The sequence below is a fragment of the Carassius gibelio genome, chromosome A24 (genome assembly GCF_023724105.1).
Source record: "Carassius gibelio isolate Cgi1373 ecotype wild population from Czech Republic chromosome A24, carGib1.2-hapl.c, whole genome shotgun sequence".
NCBI lineage: Eukaryota > Metazoa > Chordata > Actinopteri > Cypriniformes > Cyprinidae > Carassius > Carassius gibelio.
The window spans coordinates 18,063,390-18,089,894 of NC_068394.1; the positions used below are offsets into that span (position 1 = coordinate 18,063,390).

The window sequence follows — 26,505 nt, forward strand, 5'->3', positions numbered from 1 at the left end:
TTATATTAATATTTCATAGAATATTGAAATATAATTTATTTCCCTGTCCATTTGTTACGTCTCCCAAAATGCGTAATAAACATGCTTTCAGTCCTGGTGCCCTCATACAGTATGTCCTGGTATCCTGTTTCATAACAGAAAGTCATATTTTGATTTGAAACCCCTTAACATTTTCCTGAGAGGTTGATTTATGCTGCCCAATAGTGTCATCCTGAAAACTTAATTCAGTACTACAGCAAATCTTTTGTGGTCTTAAAAAGTCGACATTGAAGGGCCTTCTCGTGGTGGCAAAAAAAAGTAGCTTTGTATCTTGCATAGTAGGCCTATCATAGTACATTTATTGACTGTTGCTGGTTTCTGTGCTGATTTTTTTTTTTTTTTTTCGACCACAGAAAAATAATTGGCCCTCTTGTCACCCGTCATGGAAAACTGTGGTCCAACTTTTGGGGAGCCCTGAGCCTGGATGGTTATTATGCGAGATCTGAGGACTACATTGACATTGTGCAAGGAAAGCGTGTGTGAGTATCTTGGAGGATGTGATCCAGAAGTTACTGAGATCTGATATTTCACTGTATATAATCTTACTGGAACATTACGGAATTATTTATTTATTTATTTATTATAAGAATTATCCTCCTCTGAATCAAAAAGAGTACTCTGTTCAAACTCAATGTAAATTGCTAAAAAGTAATCTTCTCTATTCAAACTCAGATTACTTTGTAGCATGTCGATTGCTCACCAGGACATGTCTCTAACAAAGTATATTTTAACATTGTATGCAAATATGACTCTATAATGCCAAGCATCATTACTGTTTTTACATATTCTTTTGTCTTTCCTTGTGTAAATAGTGGTGTGTGGAACATCCCCTTCATGGCCCACATCTACCTCATAAAGGGCCAGACTCTGCGGAATGAGCTCAAAGATAAGAATGTCTTTGTCTTGGAGAGATTGGACCCCGACATGGCCATATGCAGGAATGCCAGAGACTTGGTATGACCGCTGAAACACAAAGCTGTACAATTATAGTAATTATATATTTAATCTAGATCAGCAACGATCATAGCATTTTTTTATAATAGTCTAGAGTTTTAATTAGTTAGGTGTACAATGTAATTTAATGTAATTTGTTGTTGTGTAATTGATGTAAATGTGTAATTTATTTAATGGAATTGTTTATTAATTACAAATTATTACAATGTAAGATACCAGAAAACTGTTAAAATGCAGCATATACTTAATGTTTAAAATGTATCGTCACAAAATGTAATGGATTCTGATGATAAAGCTGAATTTGTAATAAGGGAGGAATGTAGGAGAGTACAGTAGATATGGAAGCCTGTTTCCGCCACTGAAAAAAAAAAAAAAAACACTTTTTTACGAGTTTACATCTCGCAATTCTGACTTTTTATTTTCCCAGAATTGCATGATATAAACTTGCAATTATTTTTCTCTGAATTTTGTGAGATTTAAACTTGCAATTGTGAGTTATAAAGTCCAATTCTGAGGCAAAACTTTAATTGCTGTGGTAACTAACAACCTCAGTTCCCTGAAATAAGTGAACAAAAGTTGCAATGTATACTATAGGGGAAACTGCTATTTTTTCTGAATACTGAAGCTTGATTTGCTGGGCCGGAGGCGGCACAGGCTTCGCAGACTGCTGGCAGGATGAAGCCTTCTGAAGACCTGTACCAGCCACCAAACTGGAGCGTTTCTAGAGAGAGTGACGCATGGCCTGCGATGACTTGTGTGCTGCCATAAACCACTCAGCAAATCCATCCACGGCAGGGCCGAACAGTCCCTTGAGAGGGAAGTCGAAGAAGGTGATCTTCCACCACCAGGTTGGCCATGGACTTTTCAGTTGCCTGTGGCCTGTGCAGTGGCCTTTTATAGTGTGCAGAGCCAGGTCAGTCACTGTGCACAGCTCCTTGAAGGCATTGGAAGTCTGGCTGGAAATTTGGAAAAACTTGCCATAGAATAAGCCCTGCCTGCCAGAGTGGAGGTAGTCCAGCCGGGCTTAGATGGGCATGCTGGGCAGATTGAGGGCAGAGATGTGGAGCGGCATTTTTCTTCAACGCCATCAACAGTGGTGAGAGGAGGAATGAACATGCTGAGTAGGGGGTATGCCACATCCTGGTTAGTTCGCCATGAACCCCTGTGAAGACCAGGGCGGGCCATTGCAGGAACCACTCGTCTAGTTTGCCGTTTCGGTGGGAACAGTTAAAGTAGAGATCCTCTACAGCCTTAAAGAGAACACAGATCAGCTCGCTGTATAAGCTGGGATTTGTTGGTTGCTTCGGGGTTGCTGGGTCCTCGCCACAGCACGCCCTCTCTTCAGCATCTTAAGCGTCATCAGCGACAACTTCCTCCTCACTCAGGCCGAAGGAGATCAACCCATTCACAGCCAATGAGAGAAAAGGAAATTGCAAAAAAAAAAAAATATATATATATATGATATAAAGTCATAGTTAACTTTTTTTTATTCAGTTGAGGAAATGGGCTTCCCTAAGTAGATCATCAAGCAATTCACCTCTAAAAGCAGAAACTGTTCTTTATTAGTTTGCATATGACAATTTAGCCTGATTTCTCAATGGTTTGAAACATCCGCTGCGTATCTGTGAACAAGATGTAACTGGCAAGTATTCAAAGTTAATCAGTCTGCTATCGTGAAGGCATGGCATCTCCATTCATTTACGGCAGCCTCTGTGATGCATTCAAATTGTTCTCTGCCCATCATCCTTTACCTCTCTTTCACATCCATCATGTGACCTTGATCCAATGGGAATGTCTGGCTAGGCAATTTTTCTTCCTCCTTAATATAAACACCACTAATAACTAACTATGAGGTTCTTCGAACTGTCTGCAGCTAACTTCTTATGACACCTAAAGGCAGCTTATACTCTAGCCCTTTTCTGAGCAGAAAATCAACAACAACAAAAAACCTTGTTACAAGTCCAAAGGCATCTCTAACCATTCTGGTAGAGTTTATTATTGAACATGTGCTGTGTCCCTATCTTTTCTAATATTCTAATTTCTTAATATCTCCCTCTCTCTCTCTCTTTGTATCCTACTCTGTGTAATGTCTTGTTATATAATTTACATGGTGCTTTTCCTTCATTTTAGACAGTACAGAGAGAAAGAGAATCTCCTTCTCCGGAATCATTCCATATGCTCAGACCCCCACAGGTTCCTCTTGTTTTGATTATTCTATCATGCATAATTTAAGATTACATTTTTTTAAAGCAAGGCATCACTTTTTCAAATGGTTATAAAGTGATATTACAACCATGCATTAATAAATGTAGTAATAAATGCAAATTTTTCAAGAGAAAGGTCTACTAACATTTAATATTTGTTTGCTTTGGGATCATTACAGTATGTACAAACTTAAAATCACAAGCAGTGCTGTCAGAACATATAATCCCAGAAGATTTGGTGAATCAATTTTGAGATGAATTACTATGCATGTGGAAAAACCATAAACATCCATTTCAAGCTTAATGTGGTTGTTTTGTGGTTTTTCTATTCCATAAATGAATGTGCATGTGCTGATATGCATTCACACATTTGATTTAAAATCATATCCATTTAAAATGCATCTTGCACAGACAGATGTGTTTAGCTAACAAGCGGAACCCTTTGGAAAAGTGATGCTATTGAGTTTGATCTGCTTTTTTTCTGATGGGGTAAACCTGGACAAAGCACCAGATATTATATACTGTATATACACTGAACCATGCATTCTCCACACTGTTCTCCACAGTGGTGCCAAGGCCAATTAAGTATCTAATAGATTTACTGCATTATAGTTTTCCCTGCAGTAACATAAAAATCCAAGAGAAACCCTCTTCCAAGCACACTAGTACCAGTAACATGAAACTTACCATCACTACCTCCATGACTTATCTCAGTCTAGGTATTTATGTAGCATTTGCTACCTTTGTATGTTTGCATTGCTTTGAGCAATTAGGCTAATATGTTTGAGATTGGCGCAGGACATGTTTCAATAAAGCCTAGACTGAGAGCAAGTCTTGACCCTCCTAGACTTAGATGCAAGAAACCTTGTCCCTGCTTCTAGTAAAATAAGCAGGAATGTTGATTCCTGGAGTTGCACTTTCCCCAGCACTTCCCTGTGTTCCCGTTCCATCCCCTCTAACAGCCCTTCCCAACATCTGTCCTCCCATTGTTATTGATTATCACATTATTACACATTATCATGCTGTTTATTTGTGATTTGTTTTGATCATCGACTCGAAATTATTTGCACGATGTGTTTTTTTTATTACTCATTTTACATTGTTTATTTTTTTGTTAACATTGGACTTTTTAGATTTCAGAATGAATTTTTAGTATCTAACTACCTTTTCTTTGCCCACCACAGGGAGTTTTCATGTATGTTACAAATCGTCATGAGTTTGGAAGGCTTATTTCGACTGCCAACTATAACACATCTCATTATAACAATGACCTTTGGCAAATATTTGAAAACCCACTGGTGAGTGAATGTTTTCTGTATACAAAGTGTCTGTAATAATTCAAAAACATCAGGATCCAGAAGTGGTCAATTTAGTGCTACATTTGTCATCAGTAATGAAGCAGAGTGCTGACAGGGTAAACATACGTCTGTGTTGACCTCCATCTAGGTTTTAGTCTGCCATCCGGATGAATATAGGGGAGATAATCACTGTTTGCAATGCAGGTCACTCATTGGGCTAAAGTTCTAATCCTCTTTCTTTTTCACAGGACTGGAGAGAGAAATACATCCATCCCAACTATACCCGAATTTTCACTGACAACATCTTGGAGCAGGTTAGCAAACATTTTTGTTTATTAATTTAGCAGGTTCTGTTTTTATAGAGTAGGAAAGATCATTCCACCATGGAGGTTTAGCAAAGTTAATATTCCGGATAAGGAAATTAATATTCCAGAAAGTTTCACTCACTTACCAACCAGACTTGTTGTATAAGGAAACATTTACTCTTGGTCTGATTGAAGACAGAACAACAATACATTTGAAAAATTGGCAGAAGTTTAAGGCACTGCATTATTCCAGAATCTAGAGTTGACTGAACAAGGAACTATGCAGATTGCCCAGGGAAAACCTGATCTTCTTGATAAAGTACCGTGCAAATCTACATGACTGGGCAGCCTTTGCAATGGTCTGTGAAACTGAACTGGTCACCAAATACTACCTGCATCTTCTTGTTTGATCTGGATGTGGTGTTCTCTGACAGGCCTTGCTGAATGTGGGCTCGCTAGAAGACAAGGAGCTCTGATTTTGCTAGGCTGAGTTGAGAAGTTTAGTTAAGAGTTGACTTAAGGCCTTTAACCAGGCCAAGAAATCCATGGGTCTATGATGGGACCAAGCAATGTTGTGAACATTGAGAAAAAGATGAGTGCTTATCCTTGAGTCACCAATGCAGTTCCTTGTAACTTGTAACTTGGATACAGTTCCCTTCCATGATACCATAAGCAGGGGTCTCCAACCCTGCTCCTGGAGAGCTACCATCCTGCAGATTTAAGCTCCTTAAAGACACCAGAAACAGCTAATCAAGAGGTTTATGGTTACTTGATAATTACAGAGAGGCATGTTGGAGCAAGGTTGGAACTGAAATCTGCAGGGCGCTATAGCTCCCTAGAGCAGGGTTGGAGATTCCATTCTGTTTGTCTTGTTTGCATCTTTTGAGACTATAAACCCGCCGATCCTTCAGTTAACCAAGGCAGTAGATGGGGGTTGGATGAGGACAGGGGTTGGAGATCCCTGTCCTATAGAATCTACATGGGAGGCAGGATTGAAACCAGTAGTTTCCAAGATGTTGAGTTGTTGAGGGTGATTGGAAGATATGTGGATGGACAAAAATGCAAACTAGTCCAACTGAATTAGGACATCATTAACTATCATTAAGTATAAGTCCACTTAGAATTTGAATCAAGTCACATGCACCAAAAAGAACTGCAACTTAGTTTTATATCGGAATGTGGAACATTCTTTATCTTCTCTCTGATCCCTATATTAGCTGTTTTTGCTTGCCTTTAGACTTCTATATGTAAATGACTTCTGTTATGATTGTCAGAGAAATATGTAAAAGTAATAAAATGTACAGTTTTCCAAGATGTAACCTTTGAAAAGAAAAACATTTGTTCTTTGCATGACACTCCCATCGATGTTTGTATAAGTTAGAATGTTTTAGAGTGAAAATTTGTTATGCTGGAATAGCCACATTTGTGCTAGGTGTTAAGGCTGAAATTTGACCTGATACTAAGCACCTGTTTATGTTTCTACAGCCTTGCCCAGATGTTTTCTGGTTCCCTGTGCTCTCGGAGAAAGCCTGTGATGAGCTGGTGGAGGAGATGGAAAACCTTGGTTCATGGTCTGGTGGAAGACACGAGGTCAGATAAACCCGCCGACCTTAAACAGTCTGCACAATTTGTACAGGGATCAGCCATGAATTAAAAAATGTGTAAATACAAAAAGGAAACAGATTTTTATTCTTAATAGACAAAAATGTATAAATATTTTGTCAATTACATATGTAATCCTTATTTTTCTCAGTGAAAATTACCTTTTAGTAGACATTACACAATAGCACAATTGCAAATTTAAGGTTTTTACCATTGACTTTGCCCAATCATTGTGTTGTCCTTTGCAGGACAAGCGTATCACTGGAGGCTATGAGAGTGTCCCGACAGATGACATTCATATGAAACAGATCGATTTCGATAAGGAATGGCTGCACTTTATCAGAGAATTCATCTCCCCTGTCACTCTCAAGGTCTTCTCTGGCTATTATACCAAGGTGAGCAAGTCTGTCTGGGTCTGGACCGAGTCATAATTTAGCTGTTATATGTCTGAGCATGTGTTAAGGAATTTGTATTTTCTACGTCAACCTCTATTTTAAGATTTAGGGTCAAATTGGGTGAAATTAAACACAGATGGCATGTTCATCTTTTCAAGAAATCATTTATCTACTGTACTTTAAATGTAAAAAAAAAAAAAAAAAAACCTGTAAGACCTCGGAACACAGTTTAAGATATTTTAGATTTAGTCCGAGAGCTTTCTGTCCCTCCATTGAAAATGAACATCATCAAAGTAGTCCATGTGACATCAGAGGGTCAGTTAGAATTTGTTGAAGCATCGAAAATGCATTTTGGTCCAAATAAAGCAAAAAATATGACTTTATTCAGCATTGTCTTCTCTTCCGGGTCTGTTGTGAGCAGTGATATCCGTTTCTCAAACGAATCACTCGATGTAACCGAATCTTCTTGAAACAGTTCACCAAATCGAACTGAATCGTTTGGAATGGTTTCCATGTCCAATAAGCATTAATCCACAAATGACTTAAGCTGTTACATTTTTTAATGTGGCTGACACTCCCTCTGAGTTCAAACAAACCAATATCCCGGAGTAATTCATTTACTCAAACATTACACTGACTAAACTGCTGTGAAGAGAGAACTGAAGATGAACACGGGAGCCGAGCCAGATAATGAATGAAAGATTGACTCGATTGACTCGTGATTAATTGTAATTGGAGACGCGAACCGTTTCAAACGATTCAGTTCGATTTGGTGAACTGGTTCAAGAAGATCCGGTTACATCGAGTGATTCGTTCACGAACCGGACATCACTGCACTGCACTGGAACTGCAGTGTTGTGAAAGCGCTCACAGCAGACATGGAAGAGAAGACAATGCTGAATAAAGTCGTAGTTTTTGCTATTTTTGGACCAAAATGTATTTTGTACAAAATGTACCCTCTGATGTCACATTACTTTGATGATGTTTTTCTTACCTTTCTGGACATGGACAGTAGACCGTACACACAGCTTCAATGGAGAGACTGAGAGCTCTCGGACTGAATCTAAAATATCTTAAACTGTGTTCCAAAGATAAACAGAGGTTTTACGGGTTTGGAACGACATGAGGATTTGTCACTAATGACATAATTTTCCTTTTTGGGTGAACTAACCCTTTATGGCCAGATGCATCCCTTCACATGTAAAATATTTTTGAGTGTGAGGATTATTATAATTTTTTTATTATTGTTTAATTATTGAATATTTAATTTCAGATTATGCATGTCAGTGTTCCCATTATTAGTTTGATTTGATCCAGTTTGAAAAATACTTAATCATCAGACACTACCATGAATCATAGTAAACAGGGCCGTGCACAGACCTTTTGAGGGGCATGTGCTGAAACTGAAAAAGGGCACCCCCCCCCCCCCCCTTTATATATCAAGATTATTTAGTAAGCCTGCATAAAAGGAAGAAATGGTCACATCTTCATGACAAATTCAGTAACACAAAATAATAGTCTCAAAAGCTTTAGATTTATTCACGATTAATAACGACCATAATAATAATATTAGATAATTAGATAATATAGATAAACAGGGTTTTAAGGGCTTCTTTAAACCTAATACAACAGCAACCTTCTGTGAGCCATGTATCTGGCAAAAATTTGATACTGTGGTGGACCAGGGATGTTGGTCTCTTGAAGGTCTCTTATTCACTACACTTTCCCTAAAATAAGCCAGCAATGAAAAAATAAATAAAAATAGTGAAAAGTACAGTTGCAGTGAAAAGCATTTCTGAAGGATCATGTGACACTGAAGAGTACTGAACTGGAGTAATGATGCTGAAAATTCAGCTTTGATCACAAAAATAAATTACATTTTAAAATATTCAAATAGAAAACAGTTATTTAAAATTGTAAAAATATTACACAATATTACTGATTTTGCTGTATTTTGGATCAAATAAATGAAGCCTTGGAATGAATCATGAATTACATTCTGCATGATAAAATATAAAGATTTCAGTGATCTTCTGTAATTTTTAATTTTTTTTTTTTGTTACTACTAAATTACTGTAGTAAAACAATGTTTTACAACATTTTATACATGTGAGGACGAGCGGAGAGTATACCATAACATGATTAGCCTAAATGTTAATAAATTAAGTGTATCAGCAATCATAAATCAAAAAAGAAATTTATTATCAGGTGACGAGGATCACTCGTCGCTTTGTGTAAGTTCCAGTACGAAACAGCGCGGGGCGCACCTGTTATGATTTTCTGATGGTAAAAACAAATTATATGTTGTTGTATTACTTATCAATTTATCGTTTTTGACCAGCGAATGTGTGCAAATGTTATTGTTTTTCTGTCCGTCATTAAAACGGCGACGGCGCCTGACGCTGCCGGGATCACATTACATTTTCTTCTAGGTTACAAATTAGTTTTTGTAGCTATATAGACGGAGCGCTCAGTTTTTCCTGTGGTAAAATGCATTTGGCCAAAATAGCATTTTATTAAAGATGAAATGCAACTGTATGCACAGGCTATTTAAGTGTTGGCTATGACTAGATGGCAAATGCTAGCCCCGTCTCTCAGGCGACGTCCCACATGTCTCAGTCAGTGAGTCAGTCAGACATCAAATAAATAAAATATGAGCCTTTATAGACATAGTGTTTAGTAGTACTTATTCAAACAACAAGATATTTATTTACCCTTCGCAAAACTTTGTTCTGCTCAGCTGTTGTCTACTGTGCGGCTGCTGTGGAACTTCAGTTGATTCAATGAATATAGAGGGGGCGGAGTTATCAGCTTACTGACAGCTTGAGGATCGAATAAGATTTACACAAGCTCGTTTTAAGAACTTTCATTTGCTAAATATTTGTAAAACAGACAGACAGACGTAAAGGGTGACCAATAGCATTGATAAAAAAAAAAATAAAAAAAAAAACACCACCAAAAAAAGGGCACTTCGGAGTGTAAGGGCAAAAAGGGCATGTGCTCTGCACAGGTTGAGCCCTACCTGTGCACGTGCCTGATAGTAAATGTACAGTAACTTTCAAAAAATGCTTTTATTTTCTCTTTGTGGGGTAAAATATGAACCAGACATGGTCTTGATAGGATTCCTGAATTTTATCCAGTGATTCGAATCATGGCTTCACAAAGTCAAATGCAATCACTGAGCTGTTGCTTTTTATAAGCAGGGCATTTTCTATAATTTGCACATTTTATACTTTTTTATTTTTATTTTATTTATTTTGTCAGCCAACGGGATCTTTTTAGTACAGTGCACATCTGCATGATTTCCGAAGGCTTATTACAGCAGCCAACCAAAACACAGCTTGCCAGATGAGCTTTGTTTGGTTTTTGGTTGACATGAAAAAAGTCATCTTTTTTTCTCTGTAATTTTCGACTTTCCTTCTCATGCTGTTCTTTTAGGAGTGCTAGTTCTCTGGTTCATTTGACTCATGGAATGTGAACTCTAGTTGGCACCGTGAGTCTGAGTTCTTTGTGGGTCATCCATTAAAGGAATAGTAGATCCAAAAAAAATATATATAGCATTCTTTACTCACCCTCTTGTCTTTCCGAACCCATTCGCCATTATGTTTTCAGTGGAACTTTAGAAGAATGTTCACCAAGTTTCAACAAAAGTTCAAAGTTACCAAGTCTGTTAAACATACCATATAGTCGAAGTAGTCCATGCTGAACCATTCCAAGTCATCCAAAGTCACATAGTAGAAATAGTTTTATGTCAGGAACAAAAAAGTCATTTTAACTATGATCTGTCACTGTATGGAAAATAACTACATGAAGGTTCTTAGCCAATTGTTTGTTCCACAGAAGAAAAAGTCTGTCTACTAAATCTGTCTGATACTTTTGAGATTTGGGTTTTGATTGTGTCTCCCTTTTTTCAGGGCTATGCGATTTTGAACTTTGTGGTGAAGTACACTCCAAACAGACAAGCCTATCTAAGACCACATCACGATTCCTCAACATTCACCATTAACATAGCTCTCAACAACAAGGGCTTAGATTTCGAGGCAAGCTGATACACTGGTCTTACATTTTCTAAAACAGGTTTTAAATACTTCATGCGAATAATCACATTTTGTTAAACTCATTTCCTTCTATTTCAGGGTGGAGGTTGTAGATTTCACAGATATAACTGCTCCATAGAGTCGCCTAGAAAAGGTTGGAGCTTCATGCATCCAGGTAGACTCACCCACCTTCACGAAGGACTACCTACAACCAACGGTACACGCTACATAGCGGTGTCCTTCGTAGATCCTTAGACTCCTACATAGTTCTAGTAGTTCAACACTAGGAATTTACTAGCCTTGATATGTTTGTGTAGTGCCAGCTGTTTGTCTGTTTATACTTATTTATTCTTGGTTTATGTGTTGTGTGGCTGTTTGTACTTGCTGTCTTTTGAAAAATGTACTACTGTCGAGAGAAAATGCTGTTCAACATAAGTTTAATAAAGTCAACTGACGCATACACAAACATACCGCACACATACACTCTGGCAGACTTTCATACATATAAACCTTGTTTCATTTCTCAAAATTATATGAGACATTTGACCATCATTTTTGTACTTAAGCAAAAAAAGAAATCAGGTGAGATCAGTACCTCTTCTTTTAAACAACTTTGATTCAGGGCGTTTAGCAATAGCAATCATTCTTAATAGTCCCACTAGAAAAAAAAAAAAAATTACCAGTTTGGAAATTGTAATTTTGAAATGATGTGCATTTAAGTCATTCTCATTGGAGTAAAATGGACACCATTTTTCTCGTTTCTTTAACATTCCAACAAAATACAGAAAGCTTTTTAGTGCCAGTGCAAGAAATTACGAGCTAATGATGCACATTACTTGTGTAATTGTTCTTTATCTTTAAGAAAATAATGATGAAATAATTAATGAAATTATTTGCTAAGAATGATGCAAACTTTGAGCAATCCTGTTACACTTATAAACCCTATGAAGTATTACTTTCTGGCGAACTTTAGGATTCTTCTTCTTCAGCAGCACATTAAATGTCTAAACACTCAACTGTACCATCAACATTTAGAGTTAAACCTCTTTATGACCAATATCAATTTGCTCGCATTGGGATTCTCTAACTGACAAACCCACAACCCAGTGTGCACTCAGGTGCTCTAAGGTCATGATTACCAAAGGAAGTTGGTAAAAATGGAGGTGAGAAGTACTGTACACAAATCTAGATTTCTACAAATCAGAGAGCTGTTAGTGGCAATGAAATAACATATGACTTCAGTGGTTCTTCCATGTAGCAGCTGACCATGTTTTTAAAAGACATGAAGGTAATTTTATATACTGTCAACAAAATAAGTATAATTTTGTATGTTTGCACAACAAGAAATGGCGAAATGCTAAAGGTGTTTTTATGAAGCCAAATGTTTTAATTTATCTTGTTTCTTACAAATGTCTCAGCCAGGTCAGTCTCTTACCCTATTTTGAAACTTGTTGAAATAATAAAATGTTTTAAAGAGAAAAGGCTTTTTTATTATTATTATTATCATCATTACACATGAAATGATTTTTTGCCAAAAAATATGATCAAGACAAATCAGTATCGGGTAACAATCCAATAATTTGTTAAATAATCTGTTTAGTTTAAACAGTGCAGCTTGAGAAAATTATAAACATTTCCTTTTTACACCTAAGCAAATATGACATGCCTTTTCAAATTCACATTCTGAGTTATACTAATGTAATATAGAACATGTGTGAACACTCACATGCCCATCACATAACATCTGGCCTATCAAACCTGGCAAGTCTCCTACTCTCCTTAGAATCAATCAGCACAGCTTAGAATTGTTGAAAGAAGAAGTGTTGCAAGAGTGAACATGTAAGCAAGAAGTAGATTGCAGATTGACGCAATCTATGATGCACGGTCGATGACACATACTTGAACTTTCCTTTAACTGAAATTGATGAGATGCTGGGATTTTTAGCACAACAATTAAAGGAATGTACGGGGGAGTTGAAACTGTAGTTCCTCATATGCAGCTGGATGATTTTTAAACTGGAATCAGAGATAAGGTTATAAACTTTAAATCAGGACTGCAAAGTCATAATGGTCCAAGTGAGCAAAGCAACATAACTCACTCTTTTTTAATCAAACAAATACAAGTCACATTTACAGTGATTCTTGTATCTGTGGATTCTGTCTCTCAGATCAACTCCAACTGTCACTGAAAATAAATAACTATGGAATTCTTTGTAACAGTTATCCACTGTGAATGTGAACGCACCTTCAGTTAATAAAGTTTTACAATTGCAATAACAAAATAAGGTGGCAGATATGCCCTCTGAAGTGTGAGATCTGTTTATTTTCCTTCATCTTTAGTCTCTTGGTTGGGGATTACTGGGAAGAACTCCCTGACTTGTTCAATGTTTCCGTCTGGGTCTGCGGGTTTGAGAAGCTGCTGAGAAATGCAGCGAAAGAGGGAGGCATGTAGGTCAGAGACAGGAGAGCGGCAGCAAGCTACAGAAAGATCCCTTTGTGGCCGCTCTCCCCCCTGCTCAAAGCTCTGAAAGATGACATTGATTCAGAGCAGTGGCACAGGAAACACACAAGGGATAATAAACTTACAGGTTTGCTGAGGATAACTTATCAAACAAAGCTGAGAGGGAAAGCTGCAGTCAAGATGATCCGTATGAAAACGGACAGGAAGTGTGAAGTCAGATCAGGCCACTTATCTAGATTTATTTCTTTTTTCTCTGCATACCCAATCCATTTGAGTATGTAGTCTGGCTAATGAATATCAAAATTAATATAATTCCTTTGTCATTTGAGAATAACGTATGGCTTATATATTAAAATGCTGTGTTTAGTGAAAGTGACGTGACACGTGGCCAAGTATGGTTACCCATATTCAAAATTATGAATGTACTGCCAGTGTGCTAAAGAATGCTGTAGGCACATATAAATGAGAAATACAGCTCTTTGTTTGCAGCGCATTAGTCACGATCATCACGAAAGTAAGTGAAACACACACACAGTGAACACATACCTGGAGCAGTGGGCAACCATTTTTGCTGACAAAGCACTGTACATTCACTCCCATTCACATTTTTTAAAACTATAGAGTTAGTGTCAGTATGTGAATTACGAAAATATACATACAAATACATAATGCACATGCATATTAGAAGTTCAGTCTATAGGAATACATGTGCGCAGGTATGTAGTGTTTCTTTATAAAGTGACATTGCCAACAACTTGGCCTGACATGCATAATACAGTGATTTTAGTCATTTAGGGTGCTTTCAGCACTCTTGGTGTGCATCCGGGTTTGATTGATGTCATAATGTGGTTTGTTTGGATGATGTGAACGCTGTCTCCCAAACTCTACGGTTCATGTGAACTCCAGAACGGTATGCTGCTGATGTGAACGCATTCGTACCAAATCGCGGAAGTGAACCACTATTAATATTATTTTCTAAAAATGCATGTGTGTTTCACTCACTTTTCTGATGAGCGCTGGAAGCAGAGAGCTATATGTCTCATTTCTGTATGCCTTCAGCATTCGTTAGAGCATTTGCAGTACATTAGTAAGACAGACATAAGTGGCATTATGTACTGAAGCTTTGGAAACAAAATGAACAATTTAAAAACGGAATTATATAAAAGTGCACAGAGCAATGTTATGTATTAAGATTTGGCCGATAGACGATGCCATCATCCATCCCCTGCCTCGAAATTTGCGATCTGTTTATACTATGGAGCAGCAGAACTTCCAACACATTTTACAAGATTATATGTTTGTCCGTGGTACTGAGGATCTGTAAATCATTTGCCATCGTCCTCAGTCTTCTCTCCTTACACATACACACAATGTGAGGAATCATTAATTGCTTTCCCTTATAAGGATTCATGTTTCTGGCATACCTCCACCAACCCAAAATTTGGGCAATTTAGAACTCCTGACCAGGACATTTCCAGGAAAAAGAGGATGCATGGTCACCCTAGGGTCATCGCTGGTAAATTAGATTCCATGCCTGGTTTAAACAAATAATAATATTCACTATTTCCTAAAAAACTGCAATTAAAATTTTTACTTTCATAGTGTCCATTTAAGGTCAAAGAAATGAAATCATAGTTTGGTAGAGGGAATACCAGAGAGTCATTGTTGAATGTCTAAATCAACTGACGAGTCCCTCTAACTGCAGTGGCCAATGTCAGGTAATGACTACACAGTGCAGGCCTGACCACATAAGGAATTTGGCCACTCATCTGTTTATGTCTAAGAAGAAATCCAGTCTCACAAATACCCTTTCCATTTCTCTAATTACACTCTCAAACATTTATTATGGGGCGGTGCAGAGGCAAATCCAGGTCTTTGAGTCATCACTGTGTGGAACCACCCTGTATTCAGAGGCATCTGGGTGGAGTCTTTTGTTTAACAGTTGGCGGAATGAAAGCCAGTGCCCACAAACCAGTGCCAAACATCCAACACAGCAGACTAACTAAACACTGTGTGCCTAGAGGCTGGAGTTTAGGTATTGCAAATATTCTACAATTTAACAGCTATTCATAGCTATAAAAAATACAAATAAAAAAAAAAAATTCTACTTAAAAGGTTAAGATAGTAAGTAGGTAAATTTTATTTATATGACACATTTAAACATAGCAAAGTTATCCAAAATGATGAACAATGTAAAATGGAAACACAGAAAAGAAACAAACAATACAGAAAAATTTTAATTATATTGTGATATATACTGAAATTAAAATGCTAATGAGAAAATATACGTTTTCAACCTCGATTTAAAAAAAGGTAATGAAAGGTGCAAGATGGCAGTCTAGAGGTTAGAGTTTTTTGAGTTTTTGATATCTGCGATACAATCTGGCAATGGTTGAATGAAATCTCCAGCTTTTAGCGGGGTATCATCAGCATATAAATAAAAAGAAACATTGTGCTTCCTGATAATGTCCCTCAGAGGGTGCATATATAAGTTGAAAAGAAGGGGTCCGGAAATAGAGCCCTGTGGTACTCCACTAATAATTGAGGCAGATGATGAGGAAAACTGGTCTAGCTCTACAGAAAAAGACCTATCTTTGAGATAAGAGCTGAACCATTGTGAGGCTGTGCCCCTAATACCAATCAGATCTTCTAAACAGCAAAAAAGAACATTATGATCCACAGTATCAAAGGCAGGTGTACGATCCAGTAGAATCAATACCACATTTTTACCGGCATCAACTGCAACCAAAATGTCATTACACTTTAAGCAAAGCAGACTCTATACTGTGATAAGTAGTGAAAACAGACTGAAAAGGTTCTAATAATAAGCTGCAATTAAGAATGTGACCGGCTGTAATTGCACAACTTTTTCCAAAACCTTTGACAAAAATGATAAAATTGTTTAAGCAACTTTCATCCAAACCTTGTTTCTTAAGCAAAGGGTGAACAACTCTGGCCCTCTTTGTTTAGGAGCCACACTTACCTTCTTTGCGGTCAAAAGTGACCGAAGCCTTGAAATGTTTCTTTTTTTTTTTTCTTCAGGAAAACCAATGTAATATATTTTTATTCAATAATATTTTTTAGATAATTTTAATGATAGTATGCAATATTTATACAATTTTAATGAGTTATTTTCTCCATTAGAATTAATATCTATTTTCCATCTCTTTATTTATTTACTAGTTTTTTTTAATAAATGCAATAGATCACATTAAAATAGGGTGAAAGCATTTAAAATCAATTTTTTGATGTGAGAATTGGGCAATTTGGAGGCATTAAAAAAGTAAAAACTTGTGTAATGTTGCGTAACCTCTTGTATTAGCACCCTATATACAGATCCTTCTCAAAAAAATAGCATATTGTGATAAAGTTCATTATTTGTAATGATAAAAATTAAACTTTCATATATTTTAGATTCATTGCACACCAACTCAAATATTTCAGTTTTTTTTATTGTTTTAGTACTGATGATTTTGGCATACAGCTCATGAAAACCCAAAAATTCCTATCTCAAAAAATTAGCATATTTCATCCGACCAATAAAAGAAAAGTGTTTTTAATACAAAAAAAGTCAACCTTCAAATAATTATGTTCAGTTATGCACTCAATACTTGGTCGGGAATCCTTTTGCAGAAATGAATGCTTCAATGACGCGTGGCATGGAGGCAATCAGCCTGTGGCACTGCTGAGGAGTTATGGAGGCCCAGGATGCTTCGATAGCGGTCTTAAGCTCATCCAGAGTGTTGGGTCTTGCGTCTCTCAACTTTCTCTTCACAATGTACCACAGATTCTCTATGGGGTTCAGGTCAGGAGAGTTGGCAGGCCAATTGAGCACAGTAATACCAAGGTCAGTAAACCATTTACCAGTGGTTTTGGCACTTTGAGCAGGTGCCAGGTCGTGCTGAAAAACTCAATCTTCATCTCCATAAAGCTTTTCAGCAGATGGAAGCATGAAGTGCTCCAAAATCTCCTGATAGCTAGCTGCATTGACCCTGCCCTTGATAAAACACAGTGGACCAACACCAGCAGCTGACATGGCACCCCAGACTGACTGTGGATACTTGACACTGGACTTCAGGCATTTTGGCATTTCCTTCTCCAGACTCTGGCACCTTGATTTCTGAATGACATGCAAAATTTGCTTTCATCCGAAAAAAGTACTTTGGACCACTGAGCAACAGTCCAGTGCTGCTTCTCTGTAGCCCATTTCATGCACACACCTGTACACGGGGGCTCTGGATGTTTCTACTCCAGACTCAGTCCACGGCTTCCGCAGGTCCCCCAAGGTCTGGAATCAGTCCTTCTCCACAATCTTCCTCAGGGTCCGGTCACCTCTTCTCGTTGTGCAGCATTTTTTGCCACACTTTTTCCTTCCCACAGACTTCCCACTGAGGTGCCTTGATACAGCACTCTGGTAACAGCCTATCTTTCAGAAATTTCTTTCTGTGTCTTACCCTCTCGCTTGAGGGTGTCAATGATGGCCTTCTGGACAGCAGTCTGGTCGGCAGTCTTACCCATGATTGCGGTTTTGAGTAATGAACCAGACTGGGAGTTTTTAAAAACCTCAGGAATCTTTTGCAGGTGTTTAGAGTTAATTAGTTGATTCAGATGATTAGGTTAATAGCTTGTTTAGAGAACCTTTTCATTATATGCTAATTTTTTTAAATAGGAATTTTGGGTTTTCATGAGCTGTATGCCAAAATCATCAGTATTAAAACAATAAAAGTCCTGAAATATTTCAGTTGGTGTGCAAAGAATCTAAAATATATGAAAGTAAGTTTTGTTATAATTACATTATGGAAAATAATGAACTTTATCACAATATGCAAATTTTTTGAGAAGGACCTGTATATTTTATTCAATGTACTTAAATGTTAGAGAGAGAATGAGAATCTCTTTTGAATTTTTTTATTTATTTATGATTTATTGATTTTATTTCAATAACTTGAAAAAAAAAAAGATTTTACTCTGATGCAGTCTTACCAGTTTGTGTGTGTGTGTGTGAGAGAGAGAGAGATAGAGAGAAAGCAAGCCTTTTTTTAATTTATTGATTTGACATATTCTCTCTATGTGCTCTCTTTCAGTCTTACTGTTTCATTTCTGTGTGTGTGAGAGAGAGAGAGCCCCTTTTGTATTTTTTTTTATTTATTGATCGGTGTCTATTTTGCACTCCTGATATTCTGGATAGTCACCCCTTGATTGCTGCACACTTTTTGTAGTTTGTACCACCAAAATATTTTTTTTTTTTTTTTTTATTTTATTTTTTTTTTTTTTTTCATTAATTTCCTATGTCGGTCATTTTTGAACGCAAAGAAGGTAAGTGTGAGTATTCTAATTTTTTTTTTTTTTTTTTTTTTTTTTTTGACTATTTAACATATCCAAATCATGTCCATGATTTTTCTGTGCGTTCATATTGCTAATGTGACAAAAGTCACCAAGTGTCATCCTATTCCGTTGAAACTAAAAAAATTAAAATTTCAAAATATAAAATGTTTAGGTCAAAAATAACTGAAGAGGGCCAGAGGATTAAAGCAGTTCGGAACCACACCAGTGTCCAAAGATGAGTTAATCAACACTGAAACACTGAGGCCAATTACTGGAAAAGCTGTTTTTTATGATCTCAGAAGGAACAACATCCAGTAAGGATTTAGTAGACTTAATTTTGTAAACAAGATCGTAAAGTTCTATTAAAGAGATGTTGAAAAGGACAAAATAAAAATGGACTAATCAAATGGACAAATTGGATTAATTAATCCGATTTGTCCATATATATTCAGTAATTACTGGAGAATAAAACCCTAGGTCTATGACAGTGTGCGTTCTTCAGTTCTGAAAAAAAAAAAAAAAAGATTTAGCTGACTTAGCAGCGCTCTGAAACAGACAATCTTTAAAAAGCTCAAGAGACACAGTAAGACAACCATGCTTCCATCTCTCTGCTTTATGGCATGCCTGTCTAAGAGAGCGAGCGTTGTTATCCAGCCAGTCATAAGATTTTATCTTTGGTTGTTTCATTTTAAAAGGAGCAATAGAATCTAGGATATTATAACAAACTGTGTAAAACAGATTAATCAAATTGTCAGGCCCATAGGTCGCCTTTGCAGCATGCAAGATGGATTTTTCAACAGCATTAGCTAGATAGTCTTCATTGAACTGAGAAAGAGTGAATCAGTGAATTTATAAAACAGGAATAAAATGACCTAGCGTTCACTAAAACGTGAGACAGAGAGACGGCAGGCCGGGAACACTGGCACAATCTTGGAGGAACAGAATGAAGTAATCGCACTGGTGCCTCAGCATGTTTTGTATACTGGTCTACTGTGTTTTGGTGTTCCTATTCTTAGCAAACTAACTTGACAATATACAGTATATGACTATATCCACACCAGCCTCAACCACTACGGAAATTTGTAATTAAATTATATTGAAATTAAACTGACTGGTCTTTGTTAAGAGCTGTCCTTGAAAATCAATATCCAATATAGAAACAAAATAAAACCTTTATATATATATATATATATATATATATATATATATATATATATATATATATATATATATATATATATATATATATATATATTCAGAAATTAAATTAAATCAGTGACCATGATTGGGCATGGTCTTAGTTAATTTTGTAAAAGTGGATGAAACAGATCTTCCTGGTTTGGAGAGAATGATCAGAGGTCTGCAACTGAGACATGACATCAGGCATCTGAGATGAGCAATGTAGACATTTCAGACTTCTGAAGAACAGCTCACCATCTAAATGAGACCTGAATTCACTCAGCTACCCTCTAATGTAATTGGGGATGGTAAGTGTGATTGGAAGGCCTTTGGTCCATCTTAAGTGAAAGAGACATTGCATCATAGCTAGGCAGGCATGGAAAACTTAGGGGAAAAAGATGAATCAGTGAGTCAGTTCCTATTTTGACACATGGAAAAGTACTTATGGGAAAAATGATGAGTAACAGAAGGTAAGGACAAGATCTCAAGGAGGTGTTGTCCTATTAAAGTAACAGTGAATGTTAATGTGCCTGACACACGATTGTGTGTGTGTGCATTTGTGAATGTGGTATAGATGGTGCTTTTGGTTGTTCAATAAATATTTTATGTAAGGTAAACATCAAGACAAAAACTCTTAGGTTCTACCCATGCTAAGCATTTAGGTTTATGCTGTCTTCAGTCTTATGAGTTTGTAAGTAATAGTTACCATGTGATGTGTGCTCAAGTGATTTTATTTTAAACAAAACAGTAATTTAAGTGAAAACATTGCATTTTAGGTGAATGATTTAGGCTTTTTATATAAGTATTTAAGCATTCTCAAGTTACCTGGCAAGTTTTACCACTACTGATAACTATCACAATTAAAACTTACCAGTTCATTAAAATGTAAAAATCACAGTTTGCTGCTGAAATTATTCTTAACTTGACACAATTCTGGGCTCAAAGAAAATCGTGAGGTTCCCCAGTGGTTTTTTTTTTTTTTTTTTTTAAGAGAAACTTGGGTTGTCTCTTAAAATCCTAGAGAACTGACTCACTGTTTATTGCTTACATGGATAGTAGACTACATAAACAGCATCCTAACAGAACCTTATTCACTTTATTTAAGAGAGTTATTATTTATTTGAGAGTGGTCATAGCTTTTTGTATCTTGAATCCGTAAGGTTTTCTGATGTCAACTGCTTCCATTTATTTTAGTTGTATAAAAAATGCTTTATATTACAATCTGATTTTTGTAACCATTTTAGTTTAATTTAATCACACTAGTTTTAAGCACAACTAGTTTAGCATATACTGCACTTTATTCTTCTTTAGTTATTTTATTATAGTAGTTAATTATGCAGAAGTCACGCAAATTTATATATATATATATATATATATATATATATATATATATATATATATATATATATATATATATATATATATGCTAACTTCTGCTAGCTGCTTAATAATAATAATAATAATAATAATAATTATATATATATATATATATATATATATATATATATATATATATATATATATATATATATATATATGTGTGTGTGTGTGTGCGTGCGCGCGTGTGTGTGTGTGTGTGTGTCACATCTATATCACATATAGTCATCACACTGATTTTCAGATGATTTAAAGGACATTCAGACTCTGGGCAACACTGCCAACACCCCATTAGTCTCGCATAGCAAGACATTCAGTTTGACCGACATTTCAAACAACCAATCACAGTTCATTTAGTTCAGGTTCACATTTCGGGGTTTCTGTAAATCAACCAATCCGATTGAAGACTTCGACACTCATGAAGTGTTTCCACTTTTGTGCTCCATATGCACGGTCCGTGGGCGTGACGTCTGAGGCTGAGACTAACACCCCATAAAAGTCCCCTTTTATTTTTATTTTTTTAGTGGGCAGTGAATGTTGCAGCTGCAATTTAAAAATTTCCCCCCATTTTCATTCCAGACTACTCATTGTCATAGAGCCAAACACAGACACCCCAGTGTGCAAAATATATGTGTTAAAAATGCCTACTGCCCTCATAGTTAAGATCAGTCGCCTAGAATCACTACTTTTTCAGGTGAGTGGTATATCCTTTCTCCTAAACAGTAATTAGAGCTGATTGTATGCTTGTGAGTGCATCAGCTTATTTACTTTCCAGCCATGAGATCCTCAGCCGGATTGTTTTAAATGCAGGGCAAACCCATCTAGATTAAATTACACAGCAACAGTCTGGAAAAACAATCTAAAAACTAGAACACTCCCATACCTTTATCCTTCAACTTATGGAAAGACACAACATTAGATCTTTATCCCAAACAGTTTCATGAGCAAGGGTGCATTTTACTGTTTCAAAGATTTTTTTTTTTTTTTTTATAGCTACCCCTCTCTCTCAAGTGGATTCATGAGTCTTGTTGAGAGTAAAATGGACGTTGGCAAAGTTCCTATTTGAGAGCTAAGGGTTTATGATGTTGACACTGGGGTGTTTGTGGAAATTTGAAGAGATCACATGCAGCTTTGTGTGTGCAATCATAAAGGTATGATGCCTACAGGTCCAATATATCAGTATGCTGTGCCAACCAAGGCCAGACACTGTGTACATAGAAAATCAGTCAAGTTTGTGTGTCAAACAGTCTGCTCTTCTGACATAGACACAAGCTTCATGTGGTTTTACAGGATGAATGGACCCAAGGAAGTCTTTAGTTTCACAATAGTGTTTAGAAATAAATATTTCAGGGTTGATTTAATGTGTTTTTCAAGCTTGAGCAGTGAACCGAAACACTCCTCCATCAAATTTGACGGCCTGAGTCAATAGAGTCTCCACAAAGTGAACCTCGGCACTCCTTTCTACCCAATTTGGACTTTGTCTATAAATCGGACCACATGTGTTCAAGCAACTACAAATGACAAGACAAAACAAAAAATCTAGTCCTCTGGAGAAGAAAAACTGATATTTCAATCAAGACAGCTATGTCCAAACAGGTGTATGAAGGTTCTATGAGGTATGCAAAACATGTGACACACTGAGATATATAATCAAATGGAGTAAATCTTTTCACCTGTGCATAACGGTGGGAAACATTTGCATGTGTTGGCATCCCTGTCATTATAGTTTGCAGTGCTGTCACCTTGTGTTTGTTTTGATGTCTTGTGTCATGGTTATCTGCTCAGTGTTTACTACTGATTATTGCTGCTGTCTCTCTCGAGACGTCTTAAATAAGTACTTGACAGTTTCTTGTTTAGTGTTGTGCTGATGTGCAATTCACATAACTAATCATGAATTAGGGGCAACAAGAATAGCAGTGATGCCAACCCTGTTCCAGGAGGCACACCGACAGTACACATTTTCAAACTCTTCCTAATCAAAACACACATGCTTACATTCACTAGCTTGTTAGTTGACATTCCAATACTTAAAATAGGTGGTTTAGGTAAGGAAGGTGTCCACAATTTTATTGTTGGTGTATTATTGGTGTACTTCCAGGAGCAGGGTTTTGAACAATGAGTAGGCTGAGAAATGTCATCATATCAGTTAACTTCAGGGGGACAGTGCTCACACCGGAGTAGTCAACCAAATCTGCTGTAGCATCTGTGACTAGTCAAAAGAAGTGCTTATAATAGACTAGAACTATACTATACTAGACTAGAAGACACAATGGGCACGTGCTGAGAGTTGGGTACAACCCTGGGCTTTTTGTTGCAGACTAACGGAATGCATGGGTGACTAGCTTTAGATTTGAAATGTTTGCTTGGCTAAAGATAAATGTATCACATGTATCAGCTTCCTCTAAATTTAGTAAATTAAATGGCTGTTGAGTTCTCTGGCAAGAAGAAATAGAAAGTTAATGAACAGTTGGAATAATTAATCAAATATTTAGCATCAGTAATTTAAATTCAACATACAGACTCAAGTGATAGAGTATATCATCAAATTGTTAGATCTAGCCAAGAAAACCTCATGGAATTGCAATTACATTACAACCTCAAGGCATATAAGATTTTGTACAAACCAAACATTGAGTCAACCCTATATTTGGGATGCTAATCATGGGTCTCCATGATTAGAAAGGAAGACAAATTATCTCACTGTTAGAGAGAGAGAGAGAGGAGAGAGATATATCCCACACAGGCAGACTGAATTTTGCTGCTGCTGTGGTTTAAATCAAAGCAGACTATCCATGACAGCGTATAACCCATTCAATTAAAACCTACCATGCACCAATTCCCTAGCTTCTTTTGGCTCAGTGCTTACTTCATTTGCTTTAAGCACTTCTTCAAGTTCCCAGCTGCATGAAGAAGCAGAGTTTAGGAAAGAAGAGTAGATTTGGAGCTGTCTACTTGAACCTTTCTGAATCTCCTTTTCCCCCATGAAAATTGAATAATACAGCTCAACTCTGTGACCACAACGTCCCGAAGCTCAAATCTGGCTGAGCTGTGTCCCAGTGACTTTGACACCAGAATCTCCAAAGAGTCTAACTAAACATTCAAATATACTGGTCCTAGATTACTCATTTTGTATCTTTTTTTTGTTCTTTTTTTCTGGTGTATATTTTATGACTTTCTTGCGTGCCTCTAGAAACCATTACAACTGTTGATTCTTAACAAAATACTGAGGTTCTGTCTCATGGCAAGTATAGTTTACTTTTGGGCTATGTGCCTTTCCCTTTCCATTCTCTCTATCTCTTTGTATAAATGTACAGTCTTGGCGATGAATGCATAGCGTGAACCGTATTGCGTTATGCCCGATTTAACAACAAAGGCTTTTACCACAATAACCATGCCATCCTGTATTCTTACTCTTTGTCCCTTCCAACTCTCTGTCAGTTGGAAACCTCTTATTTTAGCCCCATCATTACAGCAAGAACAGATGCACTGGGTTAGTCCTCTGCTGTTTTTGGATTTTGAAGAACACACTACCTAATGGCAACCAGCAAGGTCTTCCAGGAAAGCAGCCACATGGGGCGGAAAATGAGCTGAAGAAAATCAGCCAGACTAAACAACATTGGGTTGCCACTTAGGACAGACAAAGAGAATGGAGATGAAGCAACTGAATTATTTGGCTGTTCTGAAGCACCATCTCTTTCTGAAGTTGCTTCTTAAAACCTCCTTTTCCCTGAAAACCAATAAAAAAAAACAATAACTTCAAACATCACAGATAGATTCTGTGACGAGTGGTCTGGGGCCGAGAGCCGTGGGAACGGAGCGAAGGTGTTGGAGTGATTGGAAATGAATGACACCTGTGACACTCACCGGTCTCGAATCCCATGGAGGAGATGGAAGGATATAAAACAGGAGCGTTGACAGTGAAGGACGAGAGAGGACCGGGCCTCGGTTTTAGTTGTGTTTTGGTTTTGTTTGTGCGCGGCAGTCGTCCATGAGGGGCTGCCGTGCTGTTTAGTTTTTATTTTATTATTAAAGTATTGTGATTGTCCGCCGGTTCCAGCCTCCTTCTTCCCACGAAAGAACATTGTTACATATTCTTAACCACAAGATTTGCTTTTTCTTGCCCAAAGTTTTAAACAGCTCACTCTCCTCCATTTAATCCTTTCCCTGTTCTATTGCTCCTGCCAAACACTGTGATATTGGGACTAATGGCTGCTTCTGATGGTGGGCTGTTTTTCCTAGTAAACATGTAAGTAGTGGACTCTGACTCTTCCGGAGCAAATTCTTGGCAGCTCTCTAATTTCCATTACCATCCCTGTTCAAATTCCATGATGTCATTACCTTGTGCAAGTGGAATATTCTCCACCAAACTCAGCACTAACCACACTGAGTGATGTTTAAAGGATCAAGCTGTTCTCTACCCTCAGCTCTGGAAATATTACTTAAAAGCATTTCTTTCCACCGTATCAATTTGGATAGAATTTTCCTGGAAATTGCTGGATGTTTTATGAGACATTAGTGTCATTAGTGCTAGGTATTGATGCAGACTTTCCAAATCAGTACAGGTACAGGTTGATGTTGAAGAAGTACATATTTTACATTTAAACCAGTGTTTTAAATTAGCCAAAGGACTTGGACTTGAGCAGATCATGCCTAGATTTTCTCTGTTGTCAGGTAAATGAGCAGGAAAACCATACAATACATGAAGGGATAAACCAACCAATAATGCATAGATGATTCAATCTATTTAATTTAAACATTAATTTCCTAGATGTGGTTGTTATATGGTTCATATTTACAGATCCAACAAATATAGGTCCAAGGCCTAGCAAACTTCAGACTAATGAGGTATATAAAATAATATTCAGAAATTCAGATGAATAGAATGTCCACTGTTAGGCCAAACTTAAATTTAGCTTTACAAATTAGCTAATATCAGTAGGAGAATAACACAATCATATCAGAGCTAAATGAAGGAGTGAGGTTTATTTTGGCATACTGACACAATTTCAACTTTAATGAGGAAATAAGTTTCCCAGCATTTTCAAAGCCCATTTCTAAGGTGTTCGGGCTGGTTTCTAGGTCATTGCTAAGAAGTTATGGGTTATGGGTAGTTGATAAGGGATTGGAAATGCATTGCTAGGTATTTGATTACTGCCATAAGTCAAAAGAGACCTCCTAGAACTTTATGATGTTCTGGTCTTATATAGCTGTTATGTCAATTGAATTTATTTGTTTTCTCAACCATTTATCAAAATTCTAAGATGAGCAATATAAATATTCCACACAATTTGATGTATCATTCATGTCTACAGCACAAATTGTGCAGTAG

General features: G+C 36.9%; 1 protein-coding gene across 2 annotated transcripts in view; it reads left to right on the plus strand.

Moving 5' to 3' along the window:
• Positions 1-13,116, plus strand: part of LOC127946380 (procollagen-lysine,2-oxoglutarate 5-dioxygenase 2) — a 40,241-nt gene extending 27,125 nt beyond the window's left edge. Inside the window, exons 12-20 of one of the 2 annotated variants that reach the window (XM_052542920.1) lie at positions 393-518; positions 852-993; positions 3,124-3,186; positions 4,382-4,495; positions 4,744-4,809; positions 6,286-6,390; positions 6,651-6,797; positions 10,712-10,837; positions 10,934-13,116. In XM_052542920.1, coding sequence (XP_052398880.1) covers positions 393-518; positions 852-993; positions 3,124-3,186; positions 4,382-4,495; positions 4,744-4,809; positions 6,286-6,390; positions 6,651-6,797; positions 10,712-10,837; positions 10,934-11,089 — 1,045 coding nt within the window. In that variant the 3' untranslated portion in view covers positions 11,090-13,116. The remainder of the gene's footprint in view (positions 1-392; positions 519-851; positions 994-3,123; positions 3,187-4,381; positions 4,496-4,743; positions 4,810-6,285; positions 6,391-6,650; positions 6,798-10,711; positions 10,838-10,933) is intronic. The other variant, XM_052542921.1, reaches the window with a different exon arrangement.
• The last annotated feature ends 13,389 nt before the right edge of the window (positions 13,117-26,505 follow it).